Source organism: Castanea sativa, chromosome 6 (assembly GCF_040712315.1).
Source record: "Castanea sativa cultivar Marrone di Chiusa Pesio chromosome 6, ASM4071231v1".
In the NCBI taxonomy this organism is placed as follows: domain Eukaryota; kingdom Viridiplantae; phylum Streptophyta; class Magnoliopsida; order Fagales; family Fagaceae; genus Castanea; species Castanea sativa.
The window spans coordinates 60664562-60688564 of NC_134018.1; the positions used below are offsets into that span (position 1 = coordinate 60664562).

General features: G+C 33.8%; 3 protein-coding genes across 6 annotated transcripts; 1 reads left to right on the forward strand and 2 right to left on the reverse strand.

The window, feature by feature from the left end:
* Positions 1 to 953: 953 nt before the first annotated feature.
* LOC142638261 (uncharacterized) lies at positions 954 to 4302 on the reverse strand. The gene is made up of 3 exons (XM_075812282.1): positions 4008 to 4302; positions 1529 to 1600; positions 954 to 1382 (listed from the first exon to the last, which is right to left on the reverse strand). The coding sequence occupies exons 1-3, from the start codon at positions 4195 to 4197 to the stop codon at positions 1087 to 1089; spliced, it is 558 nt and encodes a 185-aa protein (XP_075668397.1). The 5' UTR covers positions 4198 to 4302; the 3' UTR covers positions 954 to 1086.
* On the reverse strand, positions 1317 to 10906 carry LOC142638259 (pentatricopeptide repeat-containing protein At3g56550). 4 transcript variants are annotated; one of them, XM_075812281.1, is made up of 5 exons: positions 8966 to 10906; positions 8482 to 8619; positions 7997 to 8173; positions 1529 to 1600; positions 1317 to 1382 (listed from the first exon to the last, which is right to left on the reverse strand). In XM_075812281.1, exon 1 carries the CDS (start codon positions 10838 to 10840, stop codon positions 9098 to 9100), a length of 1743 nt encoding a protein of 580 aa, XP_075668396.1. In that variant the 5' UTR covers positions 10841 to 10906; the 3' UTR covers positions 1317 to 1382; positions 1529 to 1600; positions 7997 to 8173; positions 8482 to 8619; positions 8966 to 9097. The 4 variants fall into 4 exon arrangements, with proteins under 4 accessions (XP_075668396.1, XP_075668393.1, XP_075668394.1 ...); XM_075812278.1 differs by having other exon boundaries at positions 7997 to 8310; XM_075812279.1 differs by having other exon boundaries at positions 8311 to 8619.
* Positions 10907 to 15756: 4850 nt separating this feature from the next.
* On the forward strand, positions 15757 to 19477 carry LOC142641750 (GDSL esterase/lipase At4g10955-like). Its single transcript, XM_075816235.1, has 2 exons — positions 15757 to 16115; positions 17879 to 19477. Exons 1-2 carry the CDS (start codon positions 15907 to 15909, stop codon positions 18894 to 18896), a joined length of 1227 nt encoding a protein of 408 aa, XP_075672350.1. The 5' UTR covers positions 15757 to 15906; the 3' UTR covers positions 18897 to 19477.
* Positions 19478 to 24003: the final 4526 nt, after the last annotated feature.

Consider the following 24003-nt stretch of genomic DNA (forward strand, 5'->3'; position numbering starts at 1 on the left):
ATAATTTGTGTTAAGAATTTTAAGCTCTAGGGAAACTTCTCATATGAAAATTATAAAAACAATGTACTTAAGTCAGAATTTGCTACGTTGCTCATTATAGCCTCATCAAGCCACTGAATTCCTTGGTTAGTTTCAATTCCTGTAGTTTGAATATTTGTGAATAAATATGCAAGACAAAATCCAGTTCTAAGCCTACTTCTGGAGAATGTTAAATGAACATTCCAACATCCATGGATATAAAAAATTCAATTGTGTTTTATGCAGCATTTGAAAGGAGTTCATCCCTCATTTTATACACAATCATTCAAAATTATATATACACATGATTTTCAACTTTTCTTATCTACAGACTATGATGATGATTTTAAATTTCATCCATAATAAGTTGTTGAAAATAACTTGATGAGTGCTAGTTTGAATGAAAAAAAATCAAATATCTACTATATGCAAAATCAACAATTTCATCATTTTGGATATCTAGTACATGGGGACGGGGTTATGGTTATTGCTGCAAAAGTTGCTTGGCACCTAAAGATAATTTCATTATTATATATAAACTTCTTACAGGAAACGTCCGGGAAGAAAAGGAAGACAACTCTTTTTTATACCTACTTGTGGTAAATGATGCAAATGTCAGTTCAATCTGACCACAGAGAAAAATGAAATCTTGCTCAAAAACAGTAAAATGAGTATTTCTGTTCTATAGCTACTTACTAAATTATTGGAATAAAGGTTGCTTATAATTTGCAGAAGTAATACCCTATTTGATCTTGTGCTGTGATTCTGTCAGTACAAATGCTATGTAAGAATAAAATCATGTCTGAGCTGTTAATAAGGATGCAACAATAATATCTCTTTAATTAACTTGATCGACATCTTTGAAGAATTCATTTTAAACAACTTAAGCCAATGCCTTGACACCCAGTGCAATGGACTCGACAGATAAAAGCTTAAAAATCAATAATAGATCATCTTTTTTTTTTTTTAAGAAAAGAATTTGAAAGTTGCTGATTAGTTAGAGCATCACAACTCCGAATTTAGTGCAAGAAATTGTAATTTCAGTATAGTAATCTAAAGTCATATATGTCATGGAAAAAGCTGTACATAACCAGTTATTATAGCAATACCTAATATTATAAAAGGTGGAAGAATTACAAAAGCTCCAATAGTCGCAAAGAAAACTGAATCATTCCTTTGAGACACTTCATCCAAGTAAGCTTGTCTTCTGATATTTCTCTTCTGTGAAATGGTTAAGAATTTGGCACTAAACTTCTTTAAATCTTTACCCAATGGAATGCTGAAATCATCATCTCTGTCTCCAACTAATCGTGCTAGCTGGTCACGGATTGTAAGTCTCTGGGAGCTGCCATCACTTTCATAACCTGGTGATGACATAAGACCATAAATAAATCTTAAATTGAATTGAAGTACCTTTTCTTAAAAAAATTTACCCAATTTTCTTTATGTTCTTTCTGCTTAGTGAGAAGCATCTTGTATGCTTGTTTCTATGTTGGATGAATTCACATACCATCAACTGCTGAGCTAGTGGAAGTGAGTTGTTCCAACAGATCCAGCTGTGACCGCGCAGAAGACAAGGATCCTTTAAAATTAAACATCATAAGCACATCAGCATCAAAATTAAAAAAAATTTCAATTCAAAATTTAGAGGTGTAAAGGGAGTATCTTGCATAACCAAACATAATAACTTTCAAGCTAGAGTCTACAACCTTCAGAATGGACAGGAATTTTAAAAACTGTGGTAACAGAATGACAAAGAGAACAAGCAATTAATGATCTTACTGTATATGTTAAGAAGTTGCAATCTCTAGTTGAATTCCCAGAATCTCACACAATGATAATTTACATAAAAATATTTAATAAAAAAAAATTACATGATATCTGTTAGTTGAAAATCATAAAAGCATATATTCACCATATACAGCTAGAAGCAGCATTTAGAGTTTCTGAATCAACCAACCAAATGAGAGTCCTTTTGCATGTAAATTGCAAGGTAATCATTATGGGATATATTTTTTGGGCATATTGGAAGTACTTCAATTGCTTTTGAAACAAAAAATGAACTTTAATTTCCCTCATAAAGCAAGAATGGTCCTTAATAAAATTTGTACAAGCATATTCGATTCGATTGAATTTTCTGATATTTTATGTAAATTGATGATGGATTAATACTTAGTGAACAACACAAATTAATAAAGTATTTATTTAGTTATTTATTTTTAATAATTTGATAGTTGAGGGAGGGGAATTTTACCCTAGACATCTCCTTTGGAAACACGAAGAAGTATAAGTTGAACTACAAGGCTCATGGCATAAATAAATAAGACAATATTTATTAATTTCACATTTGTACAATATATATACATAAGTTAAAGCAACTTGTAGCTTTTTTTGTCTTGTAATTGTCAAGATAGAATATTATTCAAATGCTTTATAAATTTTAAAAACTTTTCTTATCACTCTTACTTTGGCCTCCTTGAAATAATTTTTGCCCAAAATATTAATAAATAAATAAAAACCCTGGTTTCTCAATAAAACTTATGCATTTATACAACCTGTAGGGATAAAGGCCCAGGGGAGAATGTTGGGGCTGTGGGCCTTGTCCAAGGACACTTAGTGGTCCAAGGACAGGTAGACAATAGGGAAGACGTACGAGATAGAACACCACGAACAAATTATAGTTACAAGAGTTATGGGAGACAGTCCGAGGAGGAGTGCCTCCTCAGCTAATCAAAGCAGAGGTGAGGAGGATTGGTCTGCCCTCAAGGGCAACATTCCAAAAGGTTCTACTGATAAGGATAAATGTCATGAAAGCATAAAATGAGGGGAAGTTGTGAAATATCTTCTAGGAAAAAGCTGCTATCACTACATTGAATGTTTTGTAGTTAACTCTTTAGCCGCATTAATGTGAAGGTGATACCTGAGCAGTGGTAGGCAGCCTTACAACTACTTCTAAAGACTTCAGGAAGGTGCTGCTGGGACAGGGAATAAGGCCAACAACTTGATCTACATGTGGATGATGGAGATAAAAGGGGGAGATATATATGAAGAAAGAAGCCCCTTACGAAGGAAGGAGAAGAAAGGAGAGGAAAAGAAGGAACGACGGTAATTTTAAGAACTGTACTTGTAACCATATTCAGAAAAAAATAGGAAGATATATATATATATATATATATATATATATATATATATATATATAAGATTGATGCTCCTCAGATTGTGCCGAGGACGATTTACTTCATGCAAAACAGTTATATTCTGGTTTCTCTTTTCATTTGGGCAAACTACAATCTTTGTTTGATCCATTAAAGCCTAGCCTTCAACCCACTCTCTAGAAATTTTATTGCATTGGGCTCTTTGAGCCTCAATCCTTCTTCCTCTAGGATTGGGATCTAAATCCAGTCCCTACACAACCCATTATTTTATATTAATTCCCCAACTCATACACTTTTTCTCCATGTGTAACACCTTTGTCATTTCTCATCTTATAGTTATTCTTACCTTTTTCTCTTTTTTTTTTGGTAAATATTCTTACCCTTTTTTTCCTTACTTTTTTTCCCCTTTTCCCTTTTTAATCTCATGGCCACAAATTGTTGCTAGTTGATGCAAGGAAAAACAAACGAGAAGAGCATAGTATATTTCTTAACTATAAACTTTATAGCTAGTAGACCAAAATCTCTCTCTCTCTCTCTCTCTCTCTCTATATATATATATGTGTGTGTGTGCGTGTGTGCGTGCGTGTGTGGTGAGATTCTGACAAAACCCACTGAATAAAATGTAAATTCTTATCAAAACCTTCTAGGACACAGAATGTGTTAGAGCATATATTATTCAACTGAGCTTTTTCTTTTTTTTTTTTTTTGCTAAAATGATTCTACAAAGCAACTTATATGTCTAATATTCTACTGTTAATATAATCACAGTGGTGAAGTATGAGAGTGAAGTTCAAGAAGAAGATGCTGTTAAAAACAATTTGTGGAGTTGCATACCAGAGAGAGAAACAGGAGGATCCTCTTCTCTAACTCTTCCTTCAGCTCCCTCTGCCTGACCAAATGTTCTGAAAGAATAAGAAGAGTGGAGCTTGAGGAAGTGCTTGTGTTTTGGGAACAAAGATAGTGGCCTAGTAGTAGTAGTAGAAGGCTTTGGGTGAAGAGAAGCAGCAATGAAATTCAAGGCCATGGAATTGGAGTCCTTAGTGAAATTTCTATGCAGTTTAAGTTTAAGGATTTGCTTCCCATTTTCGTTAATTTTAGTCGGTTTCTTTCAGTTTACAAAAAAGGTGTTGTATTAATATTCAATACCCACCTCATTTTTTTTATTTGGACCAAAAAAGAGCTCGTCCACATATTTATTACACAAGCCAACAGACTTGTCCACGTGTCTAATTCTGATTTTCCTACTGAGATTCTCTTCTTCTTCTTTTTTCTCTCTCTCTCTCTCTTTTATCTGGCTACCTTTTTCTAATTTCACAAGCCAAAATATGAAAAAGACGAAAACATGATGTATTAAAAATTGTAAGAAATGGGGGAAAAAAATGAAATATTCTATTTACTATCGTTGTTGGGACAAACTTGGCTAATAAAAATTGAATTTTTTTTTTTTAGTTTATGTTGTGTATCTAAAAAACATATATATGTTAAAATACTTAGTATTCTAAATAAAAAATAAAAAAAACTATCCTAGAGAAGTAGAGATTAAAAGTGGGAAATAATCCTTTTTATTTTTTATTTTTGCTACTTTATTCTTCATTAGAAAAATTTATGCATCACACGTTGATCTATGGAATTATTTATTTATTTATTATTATTATGAATAAAAAATAGCCAAATTACCATGATACTAGTTACGATTCTCTTATTGCTTGGGACCTTATTCCATAAATGAATAAATAAAATATAATAATCAGTTTGGGAATTGGGACACCCTAACTGGTTGGTCATTACTTCGAACCCAATATCCAATGTCGACAAGCTAGGCAAAGACTAATGCTTGAGCGACCCAGAAAAAGAAAATAAAATTGAAATATATGAAAATGAAGAAGAAGAGCATTGATCCAGTCAATCATAAATCGCCAGAGAATGAAATTATTATCAAATTTTCATTTGCCACTGTCCATAAAAATTAAAATTAAAATCATCCGTATTTTATAAAATTAAAAAAAAAAAAAACAAAACAAAACAAAACAAAAAACACCCCAGAATTAAATGTCCCCATCCAATTGGCGAAGCAATATTAAATAAACAAGAAGTCAATGGGGTTAACATGCTCTAGGTGCAACAAATTGTCAAAAAATTTAAACGTTGTATTAGCAATCATGGAAATTTATAATTTTTGAATAGAAGTTGCATGTAGCATCGTATTAAGTAACATTCACCTACTGTTCCCAACTGGATGAAGAATTGAACCTTGATTCTACTACCTTTGTCAGTTGGCAAGCTTATATCCAAACCTAATCTTGACACAAGGTGATTGAGAAGACCTTTACTATCATTCATTTCTTTTTTAGATAAATGAGCAATATTGCCACAAAGGACGTTCAGTACAGATCAAAGAATCAGATACAACAAAAATATCATGATGCACAACCAGATTCTTCTAGCAAAAAAGCATTCAAATAAAAGATGCTCCCTACTTTCAAGCTGTCTCCTACCTAAAACACAAAGCACATCACCTTTAAACCCCCCCACTTAGGCACTCTATCCTTAGTTGGCAGCCTGTTCGAAATAGTTAACCAACCTATAAAGGAATGCTTAGGAATGGTTTCGGGGAACCACAACAATTTCCACCAGCAACCTCTAGAGAACTCTTTCTAATGTAATTCCAGGTTTCTGAGGTCGTCAACTGAACAGACTTAGATGGAATCCAAAGTAGTCTGTCCTCTTCAACCAATCTTACCAAGCTGAGTTTACTCTGAATTGCAACCAGATCATCGGAACGAGCAAGGTTCCAAACCCAATTGCCATCTCTCAACAGACTAGAAAGCTTGGAATCTGGTTTACTAGCTGCATCATAAACAGCCCTATGACCATATTTATTATACAGCACAATATCTGGGTGCCAACAATCATGCTGAAGAAATATATTACTTCCTGAGTCAACTTCATATCTGATGGGAGGCCTAGTTTAAGAATCTTTTACCAGCCCCAAGGATTTTAAGAACCCAAAAAAATCCTACCCTTTAAGAAATTTTCTACCATTTGTTTCTCCTGTATAATAAAGAAAAAAGGTCAAACCCCATGTACGATGCTCTCAGTTCAGTCTAGGAGGTCTTTGATGGGTAGTGTACCCCCAATTTTAAAAAGGTCGAATCTTGAACTTGAACCTGAGACACATCAAGGACACTAAGTATTGCACCAAGGTCCAACTTCTCCCATAACGTCAAGAAAAAAAAAAAAATAACAGGTAGCATCATCAAATCTGTAAAGTCAGGTTCTCACATTAATAACAGTGCAAGAGATTAATATTTTCATGACCAGAAAAAGCCCAAAAATGTCCTTTAAGTCGCAATACAGGCCAAATAACAAGCTTTATATGCTGCAAGTTCCAAGTGGCTCTAAAGTAATTCTTTGTCCACCATAAGAAGCTACTCCACTCCTATACCCCTTTGATGAGTAAAGAAATTCTTACCCAAAGCTCCACAATCTTTTTAGATACGTCTGAGTTTAGGCCTATTACATGTTGCAATATAGTTTATAAATGCATGACACAAATTCCAGTGAATAGATTGGAGGGATGTCTTGAGGAATTTGTGAGCAACATTCAAACAGCTTTTGTTCCAGGTAGGAACATAGCTGAGAATGTTCTCTTAGCTCAGGAGTGTATCAAGAATTATCCCAGGGAAGTGGGTCAAGTCAGATGCTCTATAAAAGTTGACTTGATGAAGGCCTATGACTCAGTTGGCTAGAGTTTTGTATTTCACTGTTCAACTGTTATTGGGATTCCTGATAGGTTTGTTAGTTGGGTTTGGGAATGCATTCTACTCCCAGGTTTTCTATTGCCATAATTGGTAGTCTGGTGGATTTTGTTTTAAGGGTGCTAAAGGGTTAAGACAGGGTGATCATATCTCACCTTATTTGTTTGTCATTGCTATGAAGGTGTTCTCTGGGCTTTTAAGAACTTCTATCAGAAATTCCTTGAATGGTTTTTGTGCATGCGCAAAAAGTGTCCTTGAACAGTTTAGGCATGTGCCAACAGTATTATTGGAAAAGGCATGTGCAGGTGTCGACATTTCACAGATAGAATTGTTGGAATTCTCAAACTGCTTATCAGAAATCAAACTAAAATACACTCATGGTATTCTCTTAGGATAAATTTTCCTGACAAGCGCCTGTTCGGCAAACATGTAAAAATAGGGCTCTGATTCATTCCATGGACTATATCTCACTAATGCATGTGAAAGGAAATATATTAATTCAAAACCAGATTTTCCATAACGGGACTTCGCAATCCTGACTTCAACACCCGAGATGCCATAATGATGACAGGTGATTGAATGGGGCATCAGAGAGAATTTGGTTTGGAAAGAGAAGGTTGGAAGATTAAGAGAAAACTTGTCAGGTATCTTAGAGTCAAAAGACTCAATAATTCAGTATACACAAAAAGCAGTCACTTCCAGTTTTGAACGTGACAAAATTTCACTAATAAGAAATTAAATCCTAACCTTGGTGATATTCACTTCAATTGATGCATTGTCTTCTATCTATGCATTGAAAAATTTAAATTTCTGAAGGCATTAGAAGATGATCAAAATAGCTTTGTATCATCAATAGAAATGCATACAAAGTTTCTTATCCAAAAATAAAATAAAATTTCACACACAGTAAAATGATCTTTTATTTTTTTTGGAGAGAGAGTGAGAGAACCATCAATTGTGCCTAAATTGGGAAATAAAAGGGGGGGGGGGGGGAGGGGGGAGGAAATATCTAACTAAGATATGCACATGAGAGTGAACAAATAAAAGTATGATAAAGAGACTTACAGAGGGGAGGGAGGTGCATTTGTAGAATGTAGATATGGCTGCTATTGGACCAATGCTTCTGATGTCAAAATGCTTTGAACACAGGAATTAGCCCCAGAGAAGGTTTTGCCTTGGTCAGTTTATATGTCTTTTAGGGTCTCAACAATGTCATGCTTACAGCTGGATGCAATGCGATAACTGCAAATGAAACAAGTGTCAGAGCCATGACAATGAAGGAGACATTGGGATTGCAGTCACGGCCAGAGGGATTGAACCAAATGAACAGAATTCCTTGGAAGTAGCATCCAACTGACACAGCAAGTAAAGAAATATACCTAAACATTCAATTCATAAGGTTAGTTGTCAAATGAAGGCAGTGAAAGTACAATTAGATACGAAAAATAGAATTAAGCTCTTCTGTTTATCTTTTTGCACCCATGCATCATCCCATGAGCCTATCCATTGGAATAAACTTCTCTTCTTTATCACATGAAAGGAACCATTACCAGCAAAAGGAAGAAAGCAATTTTTCCCTTGCTTTAAGGAATTCTAATAAACTTAGAGCCAATGCACTATGAGAGATCCCCAAGGATATGGGAAAGGGTGAATTCCAGGCCCCCTGTATCTCACGCATGTTACACAAGCTGAAAGGAAAAAAAATGCTTTCATTAGCATAACGAGCTGGCTCCATGCATTCAAGCCATAAAAATCAAGAATCATAAATCCAGTCTTTATTTGTATATTATTCATTTAAGAAACATTGCCAAGTTCTTAGAAGCATTTATTATAACTCATTCGAATTTCATTTTAAAATTTGTGATAAACAGCCCAGAAAGCCTCTGTAAATAACCTTCTCTATAGCAAATATAAATTACAAATTTTTTAAAAGACAAGATTTACACATGCCACCATCAACCTGGGTTAAATAAAATGCAGCAGAAGGCAACAATCCCTTTAATATAATATCAAAACTGTGGGGGCAAAACTGACCATAAGGTTTGATAAGAAAATCTCTGTCAAAACCAACCAACTGATGATAGCATGGTCTCCAAAGCCTAAAGTGTTGGTGCTAGATAATCGTCGGATGCTTCTTGGGGAAATTTAATTGACTATCATCAGTCATCACCAGTAGTCTTTGCAAGAACAAACTCCGCCTTTGAAGTGATGGAACCGAACTCTGTCCCTAACAATTATTTCTCTATTAAATGCTTTCGAAACATATTTTGTAAATGAATGGCAATCTTTACAAACTCTTAAGTTCTTAACAATTCGTATGGATGTTCCTTTTGGAGTTCTTGCCAACCCAAAAGCAATGGCCAACTTCTCACTATGATATGATGTGGAGGTTTCTAGGCACTCTTCTGTAATCAATCCAGCCACAGAGATTAAAGACTCCTCTGGCACATAACCAAGCAAAGCAGCCTGACTGATTACTTCTCTCAGTTTGTGATAAATTTCAACAAAATCAGGATGTGACTTGTCATCCACAACAAATTTATGAATTTGATCACCAACTTCAATCCAGCTCCATCCCGGGGTTGTCTTTATTCCCTGGCTTTTGATCATTTTTCTCATCTTTGAAATACCATCTGTATCTTTGGCTCCAGCATATATCGCAGCAAGCAGAATATAGTCCCCTGCATTTGATGCCCCAAGCTGAACCAGATTCCTCATGGCAATTTCCCCTATTTTCACATTCTTGTGAATCTTGCAAGACCCAAGCAAAGTGCGCCATAGGACTGGATCATCTTGTGAGGGAGAAGTCCTTATCATATCAAGTGCCTTTTCAAGCTTCCCAGCTCGTCCAAACAAATCCACCATGCAGCCATAATGCTTAATTCCAGGCTTCAAATTGAACTCCGTATTCATCATGTGGAAATACTCAACACCCTCCTCAACCAAGCCTTGGTGACTGCATCCACACAACAAACCAAGGAATGTGATGGAATTTGGTTGAACTCCTGCCATCAACATCTGCCTAAAGAAAGAGATTGCTCCATCCCCATGACCATGCACTCCATACCCAACAATCATCGAGTTCCAAGTAAAAACATCCCGCTTCTGCATACTATCAAAGACACAAAAAGCATCATCCAAGCAACCACATTTTGCATACATATCTATAAGTGCATTTCCAACATAAACATTCTTCACAAACCCCTCTTCACAAGCAATCCTATGCAGATTAACCCCAACATTCAACGCGCCCACATGAGCGCAAGACGAAAGCAATCCAACAAGAGTAAACCCATCAAGACCCACATTCTCATTCTTCATCTCATCATACACCTTCAACGCCTCGTAGTGAAAACCAGCTTGAGAGTAGCAAGAAATCATTGAATTCCAAGAAACCAAGTCCCTCTCAGACATATCATCAAACACCTTCTTCGCAACCCCAATAAATCCATTTCCCACGTAGGACCTCACAAGATTAGTACAAACAACAACATCCCTCTCATACCCACATCGTATTATAGTCCCATGAACCTCTCTACACTTGTTCTCAGCCTTAACTCGCTCGCAGGCCTTGAGCACAAACGAGAAAGTAAAGGTGTCAGGGCGAGAAACCAAAGAAGAAAACATGTCATTGTAATAAAGAATGGATTGGAGAGGAGATGGGCTATTGGCAAAGCCTCTGATAATGGAATTCCAAGCTTGTGTTTGAGGATTATCAATGTGATGGAAGAGAAGCTGTGCGTAGGACAAGGAGCCAGAAACCGAGACAGCGCAGAAGTGGACGAGTTTGGTGGAAATGGCGGGGTGGTGTTGAAGACCGTTGGTGATGACGTGTGCATGGATTTTCTGAAGCCTTTGGAGACTGTTGCAGCCTTGCAACAGTTTAAGGATGGTGTCGGATTTTGACATGTCTCTCGTTTCTTTGATGTGTGTAGAATTCTATACTTATATGAAATCGCCAAAAGATATGTTTTGTGGAATGGCCAAAATGAGCATTAGCATTAGCATTTCGGGTGTAAAATCCTCAGAGTTGCTAAAATAGCCACTAACCATCTAAAAAGAGCTTCATCCGGAATGCATACCTAAATTATTTTACATTTTGTGAATAGTAAAAGAGCATTAGCATCCACAAATGTAAAAAAAAAAAACATTTTTTGCATCTTCAAACACTACTTGATCTATTTTACCAACTCATTTTATAACTCATTCTACATCTCAGTTTTTATTTTTCCTATTTTTTCTCTTCACACACACAATCACATATTAAAATAAAGGGTGTAAAACCCCCAAGTGGCTATTTTACATCATTTGTGCCCTAAAACATGCCACATCCGGGTTGAATATCTAAAAAAATATACAACCTTGCTACAGGTAGTTGCTTAATTTGCAACCTACTATTCACTTGAATGTAAACTTAAAAGACATTATTTTATTCACTCATCTCTCTCTTCTTGTTGCTAGTAAAGCATGATTTTATAATATTTTGTGGTGTAGTTATATTATTTTATCATGTTGACTAATATTATTTTATTGTGTTGTATGGAAAAGTAAAAACTAGAATGTTTGATGTATTGTAACTTTTTAGGTTGTATAATAGTAACTTTTATACAACCCTTGATGCTAGTGCTCTAAGGTTGCATATATGCAACCTTACTATTTATAAGTTGCAAATTTTTTTAAGTTTACAAACCGAGATGGAGTGAGTGGCTTAGGTTGTAAAATAGCAACTAGGGGGGTGTTACACCCCCAATGCTAGTGCTCTAAGTTCTTATATTTAAAACTTACTATTCATGAGTTTGTAAATTAAAATAATATATTTTATTCAATTTTTCTCTTTCTCTCTCTCACTTTTCTATTTTATATTATTATTTGATGGGATGGTTTATATTATTTTAATGAGTTGTATGTAAAATAGAAATTGTGATATTGAGTGAGTTGTAAAACGAGATGGTAAAATAGATAAAGTGGTGTTTAAGAATGTAAAATAGAGTTTTTTTTTTTTTTTTTTTTTTGCATTCTCGAATGCTAATGCTCTTAGTGTCAGTAACTGCAAGTTTTTTTGGGGCATTTAGCATTATTTTTGGAACATTTTAGTTAGTATTCAAGTTTGCAAAACTATTTAACAAACTAGCATTTCGAGACTTTAAAACTCAAGTTTAAAGATGGAACTCGAATCTACTTGAGTTGCAAGTGGTGACAATCTAATGTAGAAAAAAATCTATGTGGAACTCAAGTCTTTTTAGACTCACGATCCTGCATTCTCAAGATCAAATATTCTTCTTCTTAGAACCAGCTTCTTCTTCTTTTTTATTTATTTATTTATTATATACAAGATAGAATTTCTACTCTAGCATAATCTAAGTGTATATGTATATGTGAACTTCTTCTTCTATCTACGTGGATAAATTGTTCCACACCAGCACTAGAACTCAAGTCACCAGCACTAGAACTCAAGTCTTAAAGGCTTTAGTTTGTCACCGAAATCGAGTTTCAAAGACTCAAGATGCTAGTTTCCTAAATAGTTTCAAAAATATGCTTACTAACAAAATAGTCTCTAAAATTATGTTAGATATCAAATTTTCCCTAACTTTGGTGTAGCATGTGATTCAATTTTTTTTTTGGAAAAAGTTTTTATTAAAAAAAAAAAAAGAAAGGAAAAAGTTTGGCTTCAATAGTTCAATTTAATTGCGCTTACCGCTTAGGGAAAATGAACGGTTTATTCTTAATTTTTGGTTACAATATATTAGATCCTTAAACCCAAATTTCAACCTAGTTGGAACTTGCAACCTCACCTTGATTGCTCCAGCAATAACCAATATATTAGACAATTTAAATTATCAAAAAGGCAAGAACTTGTTTTACACCATCCATACGCTGTACTTTATAACTAAAAACGTGAATCACAATTTCTGTTATTAAAACACAATGTAGTTATAAAAAGTATTAAAAATACAATGTGCGTAAAAAATTCGTGTAAAATAAACACGGATCTTATTAGAAAGTCCATAAGTATACTTTACAAAGTCCAATTTTCTTTAGGAGGGGTAGTTACACATAGGGGTGTGCAGTAAACCCACTAAACCGACTCGATTCAACCCAACCTGCCGGGTTGGGTTGGGTTGGTTTTTAAGAATTGGTGAGTTGGGTTGGGTTATAAATTTTTTTTTAGCAGTGAGTCGGATTGGGTTTGGATTATAAGATTTACAAATTCGCCTAATCCAACCCTGCCCATCTATATTTAATATATATTTCAATTTTAAAAAATATATTATACAATTTTTTTATTTACTTTTTTGTTTCTCTTCCTAAGACCAAATCCTAAGTTCTCCTCGTATAGTTTGTCTTTGTTTGGTGTTATACTTATAATTATTTAGTTATAAATTTACTCTTATTTGTAGTGGAGTTATTCTAATGTTCAATTTAAGAATAATAGTGGTAACTAAAAAAAAATTGTCCAATCTGACCCAATCCCAATACACATGAGTTGGGTTGGACTCCTGTAATAAGTTGGGTTGAGTTAGATTTTTTTTTTAAACCCACCATAGTGAGTTGGGTTGGGTTGAGTTGAAAAAACCTCTCAACCCGACCTAACCTCACCCATGCCCACTTTTAATTACACATCATATTAATTGAAATCATTTTTCTATTTTCGTTTTTTTTTTAATTTTTTTTATATAAGATAGAATTTCTAATCTAGCATAATCTAAGTGTATATGTGTATGAACCTTTCTCTTAGAGACTTGAACTCCGACCTTTGTCCCCCACACTCTACAAATATTTATACTTATAGAGTGACCATTGCACCAACAGTACGCGGTGGTATGTTTTCTATTTTAGTTAAAATTATAGAATTATCAAAATACAATTCCATGAATGCGTAGTATGTATGCGACAGCAACTGTGCAACAAGATTTTTATGAGAAAATTAAAATCGTATAGGGATAGGGGTACGGACTATGGACCATTGGAGGTGGGTGGGTGCCACTGGTTGTAAGCTGGCAGCACACAAAGGAATATGCTTGAAATTATTTTGGGTTAAAGAATTTGCTTAAAATTTAAAAGAGAACGGTCAGTGACTCCATAAAACTGAACGGTTAGAATAATGTCATAATTTAACGTTATTGTTTGACTACGATTGGCGGATACACTTTGACTGTAAAGAAAGAAAGCCAGGCCATACGCTCCCAAATCAAATGTGAAATGCCCAGGTTGAATAAATTTTTATTTTTATTTTTATTCTTTTAAAAAATTCGATAATGGAAAGAGAAGGTATATGATTCTAGATAAGTTTATAAGGCTTTCAGAAAAAAAGAAAAAAGAAAAAAAAAAAAAGACTAAAGTTAGTAGCACCCAAATTAAATAAAGTTGCCCTTCCATTGACTTATGGCCTGCGACCCCCAAAAAATCATAGAATATTATCTAGATTTTTTTCCCCCAAATTTTACTTGCTGAATAATGAATAATGAATTATGACAGGAACAATATCAATTTTATATGAATTTAATAACAAAAAATAAAAATAAAAATTACGTAAATTTATTATTAATATTAATTTTATTATGCATTAATTACAACAAATCGAGTTAATCGTTCTAAGAAAACTGTGAAAAATTTTGCATATTAAGCTTATTGAAAAAATTTCTTCGATGACCACAACTTTTATGTCACAAATTTCGCCATGATTTTAATATGACATATTGCGAGCGGTCAAAAGGAAAAAGGAAATTTAGTGTTTAAAATGTCATTTTCTCCCTTATCTATCCATTCCTAACGTCCATTCATTCTAGGCCTCTTCTTCTTCATTGATCTCCAATAAAGTTGATGTAAGTCATAGATCGAGTTGAATCGAATCAAGATGAGCTTATCCTAAGGGTTATTATCCGAGTTTGAAATCAATTTAGAAGATGTGAGCAAGTTGCTAAGGCACAAGCTACTATTGAGCTTGTCGTTTATGTTGTCTAACCATACGCTTTTCTATTCCTCCTACCAAACACACATAAGGAAAAATAAAATTTTTTCTTTCTTCAAAATTTTCTATCCTCTTATTTTTCATCATTTTACTTTCTTAATTTCTCAATTTGACATAACGGTAATAGCGAGATAAACATTTCTTTTCCTTTTATAGTAAGTGAATCTATCTTGTGCATGAAATATATGCATCTTTCCTCTAATATACTAATAATATATGACTTGTGTAGGACTATAGATTCCATTCATAACACTGAGTGAGAAAATGTATATACCTTTACAACATTTTCACAATATTTTCATAACAAATTATATATAATAAATTATTATTGATTCTAATTTAAATTTATAACTTAAATTATTTTTTTACCTAGCCTAATACTTAAAGATATTTTTTTTTTCTCTAAGATAATTACTACTGGAGAGGAGAAAAAAAAAATAGGAACGAACGGATTCAGATCCTCTAGAGTTCCTAGGGTACTCTACCAAGTAGAGTTCATTAAATCCTAACCACTCTTTAATGATTTAATGCTACGCATTTCATTAACAATCATCTTAATTGTTTTGTTTACAACATTATTTTATTATTTTAAGAATATTATTAATGAAATGCTGACATGGCAGAATCTAGACCATTAAATCATTAAAGAGTGGTTAGGATTTAATGAACTCTACTGGTAGAGTACCTTAAGAACTCTAGAGGATCTGAATCCAGAACGAACATGATACCTTCGATTTTAATGGTGACATTGAAGGGTAATTTGGTCAATTGGACTGAGAAATGACAACCTGAAAGAAATATGACCGTTGAGACCTTCGAAACCAAGCCCTTTCAAATCATTATTTTACTCAAAAAAAACCCAAAGAGAGAGAAGCGAGCAATTAAAATCCACAAGCACTTTCATGGAATCTGATACTAAAAGCTTTTGCTTTTCACAAAACTAAAGCCACCCTATCCCCCATTAAGGAAACCTTACACTCTCTCTCTTTCTCTTTCTCTCCCTTACATGCAAAGAAACCCAAAAGGAGAAGAGCAAGAACAAGGAAGAGGTGGGTCTATGGCAAAGCCTGAAGCAGAGGAGATAACAACGGAAGTGGTGGTGGTGAAGGAGCAAGAAGAGGGTCATGATCAGTATCATCATCCCTATGCTTTCCATGTCTCTGGACCTCGCAACCTTGCCTCTCCTAACTGGAGAGACCTCATCAATTCAAGTTGGTCAGTACAGTACTCTTCGCCCCCCTTTCGTTTCTCTATATCATTTTTCACCACATGTTCCTATTTTGGGTCCTGGGTTTTCAAATTCTTGACTACCTTAAGCTATGTGGCTCACTAATTTACTTGGAATCTGGTGAAAAATGTGACATTCTCAAATGGGTCATTTTGAAAATTTTAGCAGAATGGGTTTTTTGTCACCAAATTTTAGAAGTGTAGGCTTTGGAGTTTTATCTTTGATTCATTAATTGGTGGTATTTCGGTAGAAAACGTAGGATTTATTACAAATTTGTATCTGGGTCTTCTGTTTTATGAAAGGAAAAACATTCCTAAATTAGGGAATAGTATGTTGGATATCTGGGATCTGAGTGAAAAAGGGCTAGTAGAGAAACTATATGTTTGGCAAGTTTTGATAGGACTTTCCTCATATATGCATAAGCACACCAATTTTTGCTATGGAAAGGTTGGTTCTTTCATTGCATGTCATGCTGTGAGTGAGATTGACTAATCCACTATTGATTCCTAGATTTGGATTTGGGGTTTATTTTTGGTAATTTATCCAATTGGTTTTTTTTTTTTGGCTAAGTTTTTAATTGGCTTAATATTAATTGAATGTCCCAATTTAATCTACTAGCTAGAGTCTCTAGACAGGAATTTGAATTCTGTGGGCGCTAATTAGAAATGTTTGCACTGGGATTTATTTGAAGTGACTTTTAAAAAAGAGGATTCTGATTTTGGCAAATACAGGAATGATTCAAAATTCTCGTTCCAAATTGCCCATATGTTTCTTTGAAATTTATATCTGCGGGGGAATCAAATTTTAGGAAACAGAATCGTAACCATCATAATAATAGATGTCAGGTTTTAAATTAAATAGAATTGGTTCATCATTAGAATCAATCTGTACTTCAAAAATGCCATCTTCTCTTTATTTATTTTTTAAAATAAGTTTTGGCCCCAAGGGTATGGAGGGGGGGGGGGGGGGGAAGTGGAGATTCAAACTATTGACCTCTTGTTTATGAGGCGTGGTTTCCTGGTAATTGTGCTACCCCTTGTGGTTGCTACCTTCTGTTAATATAGCTGGAATTAGTTTAGGTCACTTTTAAACTTTGATATTGGGGGTACATATTGGATAGCTTTTTTTGATTCTTTAATTAATGGCTATATCTATTAGTAAGTGATGATATTCTTTCATGACATATGACATTATTATATATTTTAATATAATATATACAAAAATAAGTACAGACATACATACGTTCTCATTGTTTTTGTTTAGAATTTTAAATGCATTAATCAAGTTTGACATAATAGTTTAATTTATTGGTCTGTCTGGTTGCTTGGAAAATGAGAGGAAATGGTGAAATTTCTGGACCTTAGAAACATTTTCTTTGTGAGTGGTGGTTGTAAGACTTCCATTTTTCGCTATATATCCATCTCCTCAACAACCAAATTAACAAATATATTTTAGAGCGGTTAATGCTTATATTTGGTAGATAACCAGATATGGACATTTGAAGTCAAATAAGCCAAGTTATAGTTTTATATAGATGATTGGATAACTTTACAACAACTAATAATTATTTTCCATGCAAGCCAAATAATTGAAAATGTTTTCTGGTTCATTTTCAAGGTCATAACCAAACATAGGAAAATGAATCAGTTTTCTAGAACATATTCATATTATGTTTTCTGTTGAAACAAACTGAGTGTTACTATTAATAATTTTATGAATGTCCATTCTGATGATTGAGTAATGTATACAGGAAGGACACAAATTACAAAAGAACTGTCATTGCCTGTTTCGTACAGGCGGTTTACTTGCTTGAACTTGATAGACAAGAGAACAGAACTGAAGAAAATGCTCTTGCTGCGAAATGGTGGGTGCCTTTCAAGTACAAGCTAGCACAAACCTTGATTGACGAAAGAGATGGATCCATATTTGGTGCAATATTAGAATGGGATAGATCTGCAGCAATGGCTGACTTGATACTTATGAGACCTAGCGGTGCTCCAAGGGCTGTCTTAACACTTAGAGGAACGTTGCTCAAAAGCCCAACAGCGCGAAGGGATATTGAAGATGACCTCCGCTTTCTGGCTTGGGAGAGCTTAAAGGGCTCCATCAGGTTCAAAGTAGCTTTGGAGGCATTGAAATCGGTTGCTGATAGGTATGGAAGCAACAATGTATGTATTGCAGGTCATTCCTTAGGAGCTGGGTTTGCTCTCCAAGTCGGAAAAGCATTAGCCAAAGAAGGAATATATGTGGAGACCCACTTATTCAATCCACCCTCTGTTTCATTAGCAATGAGCTTAAGAAATATGGGAGAAAAGGCTGGATTTGCTTGGAAGAGATTTAAATCAATGCTTCCTATGAGTAGTGAAACTCAGGTAAGCAGTGATGCGGGTGAGAAAACTTTGGGTTTCAGATTGAAGAATTGGGTACCTCAGTTGAAGAATTATGGTGTAGGATTGGGAAAATGGGTACCTCATTTGTATGTAAACAATAGTGACTACATTTGTTGCTCTTACACTAACCCTGATGGCACAGAAGAAAACAATATTGGCAAGGAGAATGTGGGTCTTACAAGTGGGCAAGTGGCAGCAAAGCTGTTTGTGAAGTCCAAGGGGAAACAGAAGTTTCTTGAGGCTCATGGGTTAGAACAATGGTGGTCAGATGACCTGGAACTTCAACAGGCTGTCCATAACAGCAAGCTCATAAACATGCAGTTGAAATCCTTGTATAGCCTCCCAGCTCCACAACAAACACAGGGAAAGGCTCCATAGCAGAGAGTGGTTGCTTTCATTGTGTGCAAATAGCTCATTTTCAATAAGCAAAATTCCATACTACCATTCAGGAGTGTGAAGTGTGAACTTCGAATGTCCTGGTTTACTTTTTTATTGGCTTTACTGTTTTCTTATCTTTTTTAATCAGATCTGCAAATGTTTACTATCTCACCTGGATATATAGAACAAGTCATTCTTTAATTTCATTATAGTGGCTCAAAACTATCAAGATATTCAATCTCAATTTGTAGTTAACCTTCTATGTTTTGTTTCATGAATTTTGTACATGTGAGTTTCTGAGGAGTAAGGGGATATGGGGATATGAATTTGAAATGATCCCAATAAACTTTTGTACCAGTGGCCTTATGGGTTCACTGTCTTGGGTGAGTTTCTTATTATAAAAAGTGGTTTGAATGGACCTTGTCCAGTCCAGAATTAATTAGAGAGCTTTGAGATGGGGTCTAAGGAGAAACGGCTCTCAAGCAAAATCTCTCTCAATATGGAGAAATTATTTTACCTTCATTGCACACAAATGTGAATTATACCTTCATTGCACATAAATGTGAGTTTTATCTGTGGGACCTATATGTGAGATCTACCTTTATGTCAAAGATATCTACCTTTATGTAAAAGAAACATAGAAAATATGAATGTATTGAGTAATTTCACATCACTGTCACCCTTTGCCCCTTGGTAGACTCATGGTCCCAAGGGTTTTTTTATTTTTATTTTTTAACTATTCTAAGATGAACAAAACTTAGATACAATTCCAATTCCTTACGTGTAATACATTAGGTTTTATAATTAAATTCAAACACAAGATTGTATTGACCAATCAAGTACAAACAATATTATCTTTTTCAATGACAATTATATTCGATATAGTTATATGTTTTTACATAATTGAAGAAACTGATGTAATGCACATAAGTAATTTTACTTAAGTCTTACCCAAATAAATATTGTATCAATACAATCATGTGTCAAAATTGTACTTTAAAACACACAACGTTTTTTCTTTTCTTTTTAAAATTTTTTATTAATAAATTTTTTGTTTTGTTTTTTTTCTTTTTTGAGAAGGCATTCATAGTTTTGTTGTAAACAAGAGATTCAAGGTTATAATAACTATTATATGTCGCCAAACTACATCCAACTACTTCCTCCGAAGAACGCTCCCATGACAGTGAAACTCTCATAGAATCATAGTTGGTCGAAGGATTTTTATTCGCAACATTGAGCTTGAACTTATTTATTTACTTATTTATTATGAGATTTCTTCCAATAAATAGCATGGTGTATATATCCTTCCCAAATCACTCCAAAATCTAGGAAGCAGATCCAAATTCAAGTTGCTATTCTTGTCATACAACTGTTTGCTAAAGGACTTCGAAATTCAAAAAGCATATTTCGGCAAAAATTTATTCTTTGTTGATGTTTCTTCCACTCTTGGATTTTGGCAACCTAAAAACCTTGCCTTCCTTGAAAGAATAATGTGATCCATCAATGACTTTGTTTGATGATGTATAAATAAGAAATCTATTGGGCGGTTTTTTATGGTTTCATTATTTACTAGTCACAGGCTCACACAATGCGTAAGAATAAATAATTATTTTGTAATTATAATATAATGTATAATTTGCTCTCTAAATTTTTTTGAAGATAATTTGTTCTTCTTAAAAATTAAACAATTTTCTATTTAGTCCAATTAGGTCTACTTTAGTCTTATTCGGTCCATATTGGAATAATCGGGCCTTAATTGATTCTTTTTGTAGGATGCCTTTACAAGTTTAGCTCAAAATTTCTTTTTTTTTCCTGAATTTTTGAGTTGAAAAGTATAAAATTTTATTATATTTGGACTAAACTCTTTAGTTTTGAGTTAAAAAATACAAAAAATTGATATTAGAAAATAGAAATATGAGCCCTAAAAATGCAACTAAAATGATAAAATATTCGAAAGTCCTATTCGTTCCACTTCAATCCATTCTATTTTCTTTGGTCTACTTTGGTCTGATTCGCACCATTCGGTCTACATTGGTCCTATACTGTCCACTTTAGTTCTATTCGGTCCATCTATCCACTCTGGTCCACTTCAATCCAATTAGGGCTATTCAGTCCACTTTGGCCCTATTCGGTCTATATTGGTCCTATTCGTTCAATTTATCTTAACTATTCAGTCTAATTGGTCCTATCGATTAAAACAGTGAAAAATATTCTGAAAATGTGTAACCAATAACACAAAAGCTTCAAAAGTGCAAATTACGTCCAAAAGTTTTGTGTTTGTTTTCCGAATTTTACTTTTTAATTCTCCACCTTTTCCAATTATATATATATATATATATATATATATATATATATATATATATATATATATAAATTTGATAAGTAAATAGTTTAGATAACCAAACCTTCCATCAAAAAATAAATAACTAACCAAATCTTCCTAAAGGATAAAATTTAGCTACAAAACTAGTTATAATTTAAGGTTACAAATTGCTCTAATAAACTGACATGTGTAAAAAATGGCATATGTATTGCACATAATTACTTAATTGTGTATTTGGATACCGTTTATTTTGCTGAAAATTACAAACTTATTATTGAAAACATTGTAGCAAAATATTTCTTATTGCTACAAATTACTGTTCACCTGTTTTTAGCACTTGACTGGTCCATGAACAATGCCATGGACCAACCAAAAAAAACGCAAGGGAAACAAACACAAATGCAACCACCGGAAACAAACGCACCCTAATTGAATTTAACCCAACTAACCCTAATTAACTACACCACCTATTAAAAAAATAAAAACTAAAACACCAATAAATATATATATATATATATATATATATATATATGCTCTCTCTCTCTCTCTCTCTCTCTCTCTCTCTCTCCAACTTCTCTATAAACCCAAAAACACAATCCCTCTTCTTTGTAAACCAAAAATCCAATCCCTCTCTCTTTCATCGACTTCTCACCACCAGCCAACCCAATCCATATATTTTAAATAGATGAGACTTACTATTGTGCAATCATCAGAGAAAAAAAATGTCAGCAAGAATTATTAAACCAAAGCAACAATTTCCATACCTTAAAATTGAACTAATGTTTGTACCTCATCAGAATCTTTGCTTAGTTGGTTGTAGGTTCTGCACTCTTCTTAAGGTAGTGATTATATTTGATGGGTTGAAGCTTGTAATTGAATTAATTTGGTCACAGCAACGAGTATGCCATAGAACCCGAATATTTTAATATTGATTTGAAATTTTATTGGAATTCTTGAAAGAAGTTCCACGTGTGAGGGAGGATTTAACAAACAAACTACATGGGCATTCTTTACCGTAAGGGTTTTAGTGCTATTGTCTCTTTTCTTCTATTTCCACCACCATAAGAAAAAATTTCTGGGCTAATCTGAAGTGATGACACAAACAAATATCTAAAGAAAATTAATTTAGATATTCAAATTTATCCCAATTATAATTTAAACAAGTACCTTTTCTTTTATTTAAGACATGCTACCATTTAGATTTTGCTGAACGACAAAATAAGGTTCATGCCGTTCACTCAAAAGTGTTTGGATCTTAGTTTTCTAAGATCCAAACACTTTAGAATGATATTACCGTATTATTGCATTGGATGGAGAAGAGGGATTAAGGTGACCAGTGGTGAGAAGTCAATGAAAAAGAAAGGGATTGGGTTTCTAGGTTATAGAGAAGAGGGATTGTGTTTTTGGGTTTATTGAGAAGTCGGAGATATAGAGAGAGTACGTATATATGTTTTAGTTTTTTAGTTTTTATTTTTTTTAATAGGTAGTGTAATTAATTAGAGTTAGTTGGGTTAAGTTTACTTAAGTAATCATGTGTAATGTATAAGCTATTTTTTACACATATCAGTTTATTAGAGCAATTTGTAACCTTAAACTATAACTAATTTTGTAACTAAACTTTATCTCTTACCAAATGCAAATCAATCAACAACAATAATAGAGGTGGACATCCCAGTATCCAAGAATAGTTTTTTTTTTTTTTGTTTTGATAATCTGCTAGTATATTCAAAAGAAAGAAACTAATAGGACTCGACATCTTCCTTACAAGCAAGATCAATACTGGCTGGAAGATTGTCTGACGACAAACATAAAGGACACAAGGAACTTAATGCGTTCTTTGTTGTCTCATGAGCAGTATCATTTCCACTTGTTTTAACCCAACAAAACAAACAAAAGATAAAAGACTTTGCCAAAAAACAAATATCTAAAACAGGGGAGAATATGGTCCATATGGGGCAACCTGTGTTGTCCCGAATCCCAACAAAACAAACAAAAGACAAAAGACAAAAGACTTTGCCAAAAAACAAATGTCTGAAACAAGAGAGGATATGGTCCAGAATGGCATCAATGCTGTTCTTTCAATCACTTTCAACAAAGATATTATTTCAGAGTTCTCCTTTAGGTAGCTGCAACACTAAGAGAATCGCTTCAGTTTCAGCAACAAGGGGGAGGGAGCGGGGGAGTACTTTGGCATTATCTTGTGTGTAATCCGTGCACACTTGAGCGGGAGATTGTAGTGTAATCTGTGCACACTTGAGAGAAAGATTGTTGGGTATAAATGTGTGAGTGAAACTTCACATTGAATAATAATGATAAAAATAAGCCGTTAATATAATATATTTGAGCTCATATCCATGGCTATTAGGCTTAAGCCTTTTGGATTAAATCTGTCTATATATGTTATATTAATTACTCAAGGAGTTAAATCCAACATCAAACATCAACAAATCTCAAAATCAACTAGCAATTCCAAAACCTAGTTGACTTGCAAGGAACACCAAATATCAACAAATCTTAAAACCAACTAACAAATCCAACATCAAATATCAACAAATCTCAAAATCAACTAGCAAATCCAAAACCCAGCTGACTTTCAAGGAACACCAAATACAACAAATCTCAAAATCAACTAGCAAATCCAAAACCCAGCTAACTTTCAAGGAACACCAAATATCAACAAATCTTAAAACCAACTAGCAAATCTAAAACCCAGTTGACTAGCGACGGAAATTATTAGGCCAACCAATAAAATGTTGTTATTTAATCAAATCTGACATCATCTAG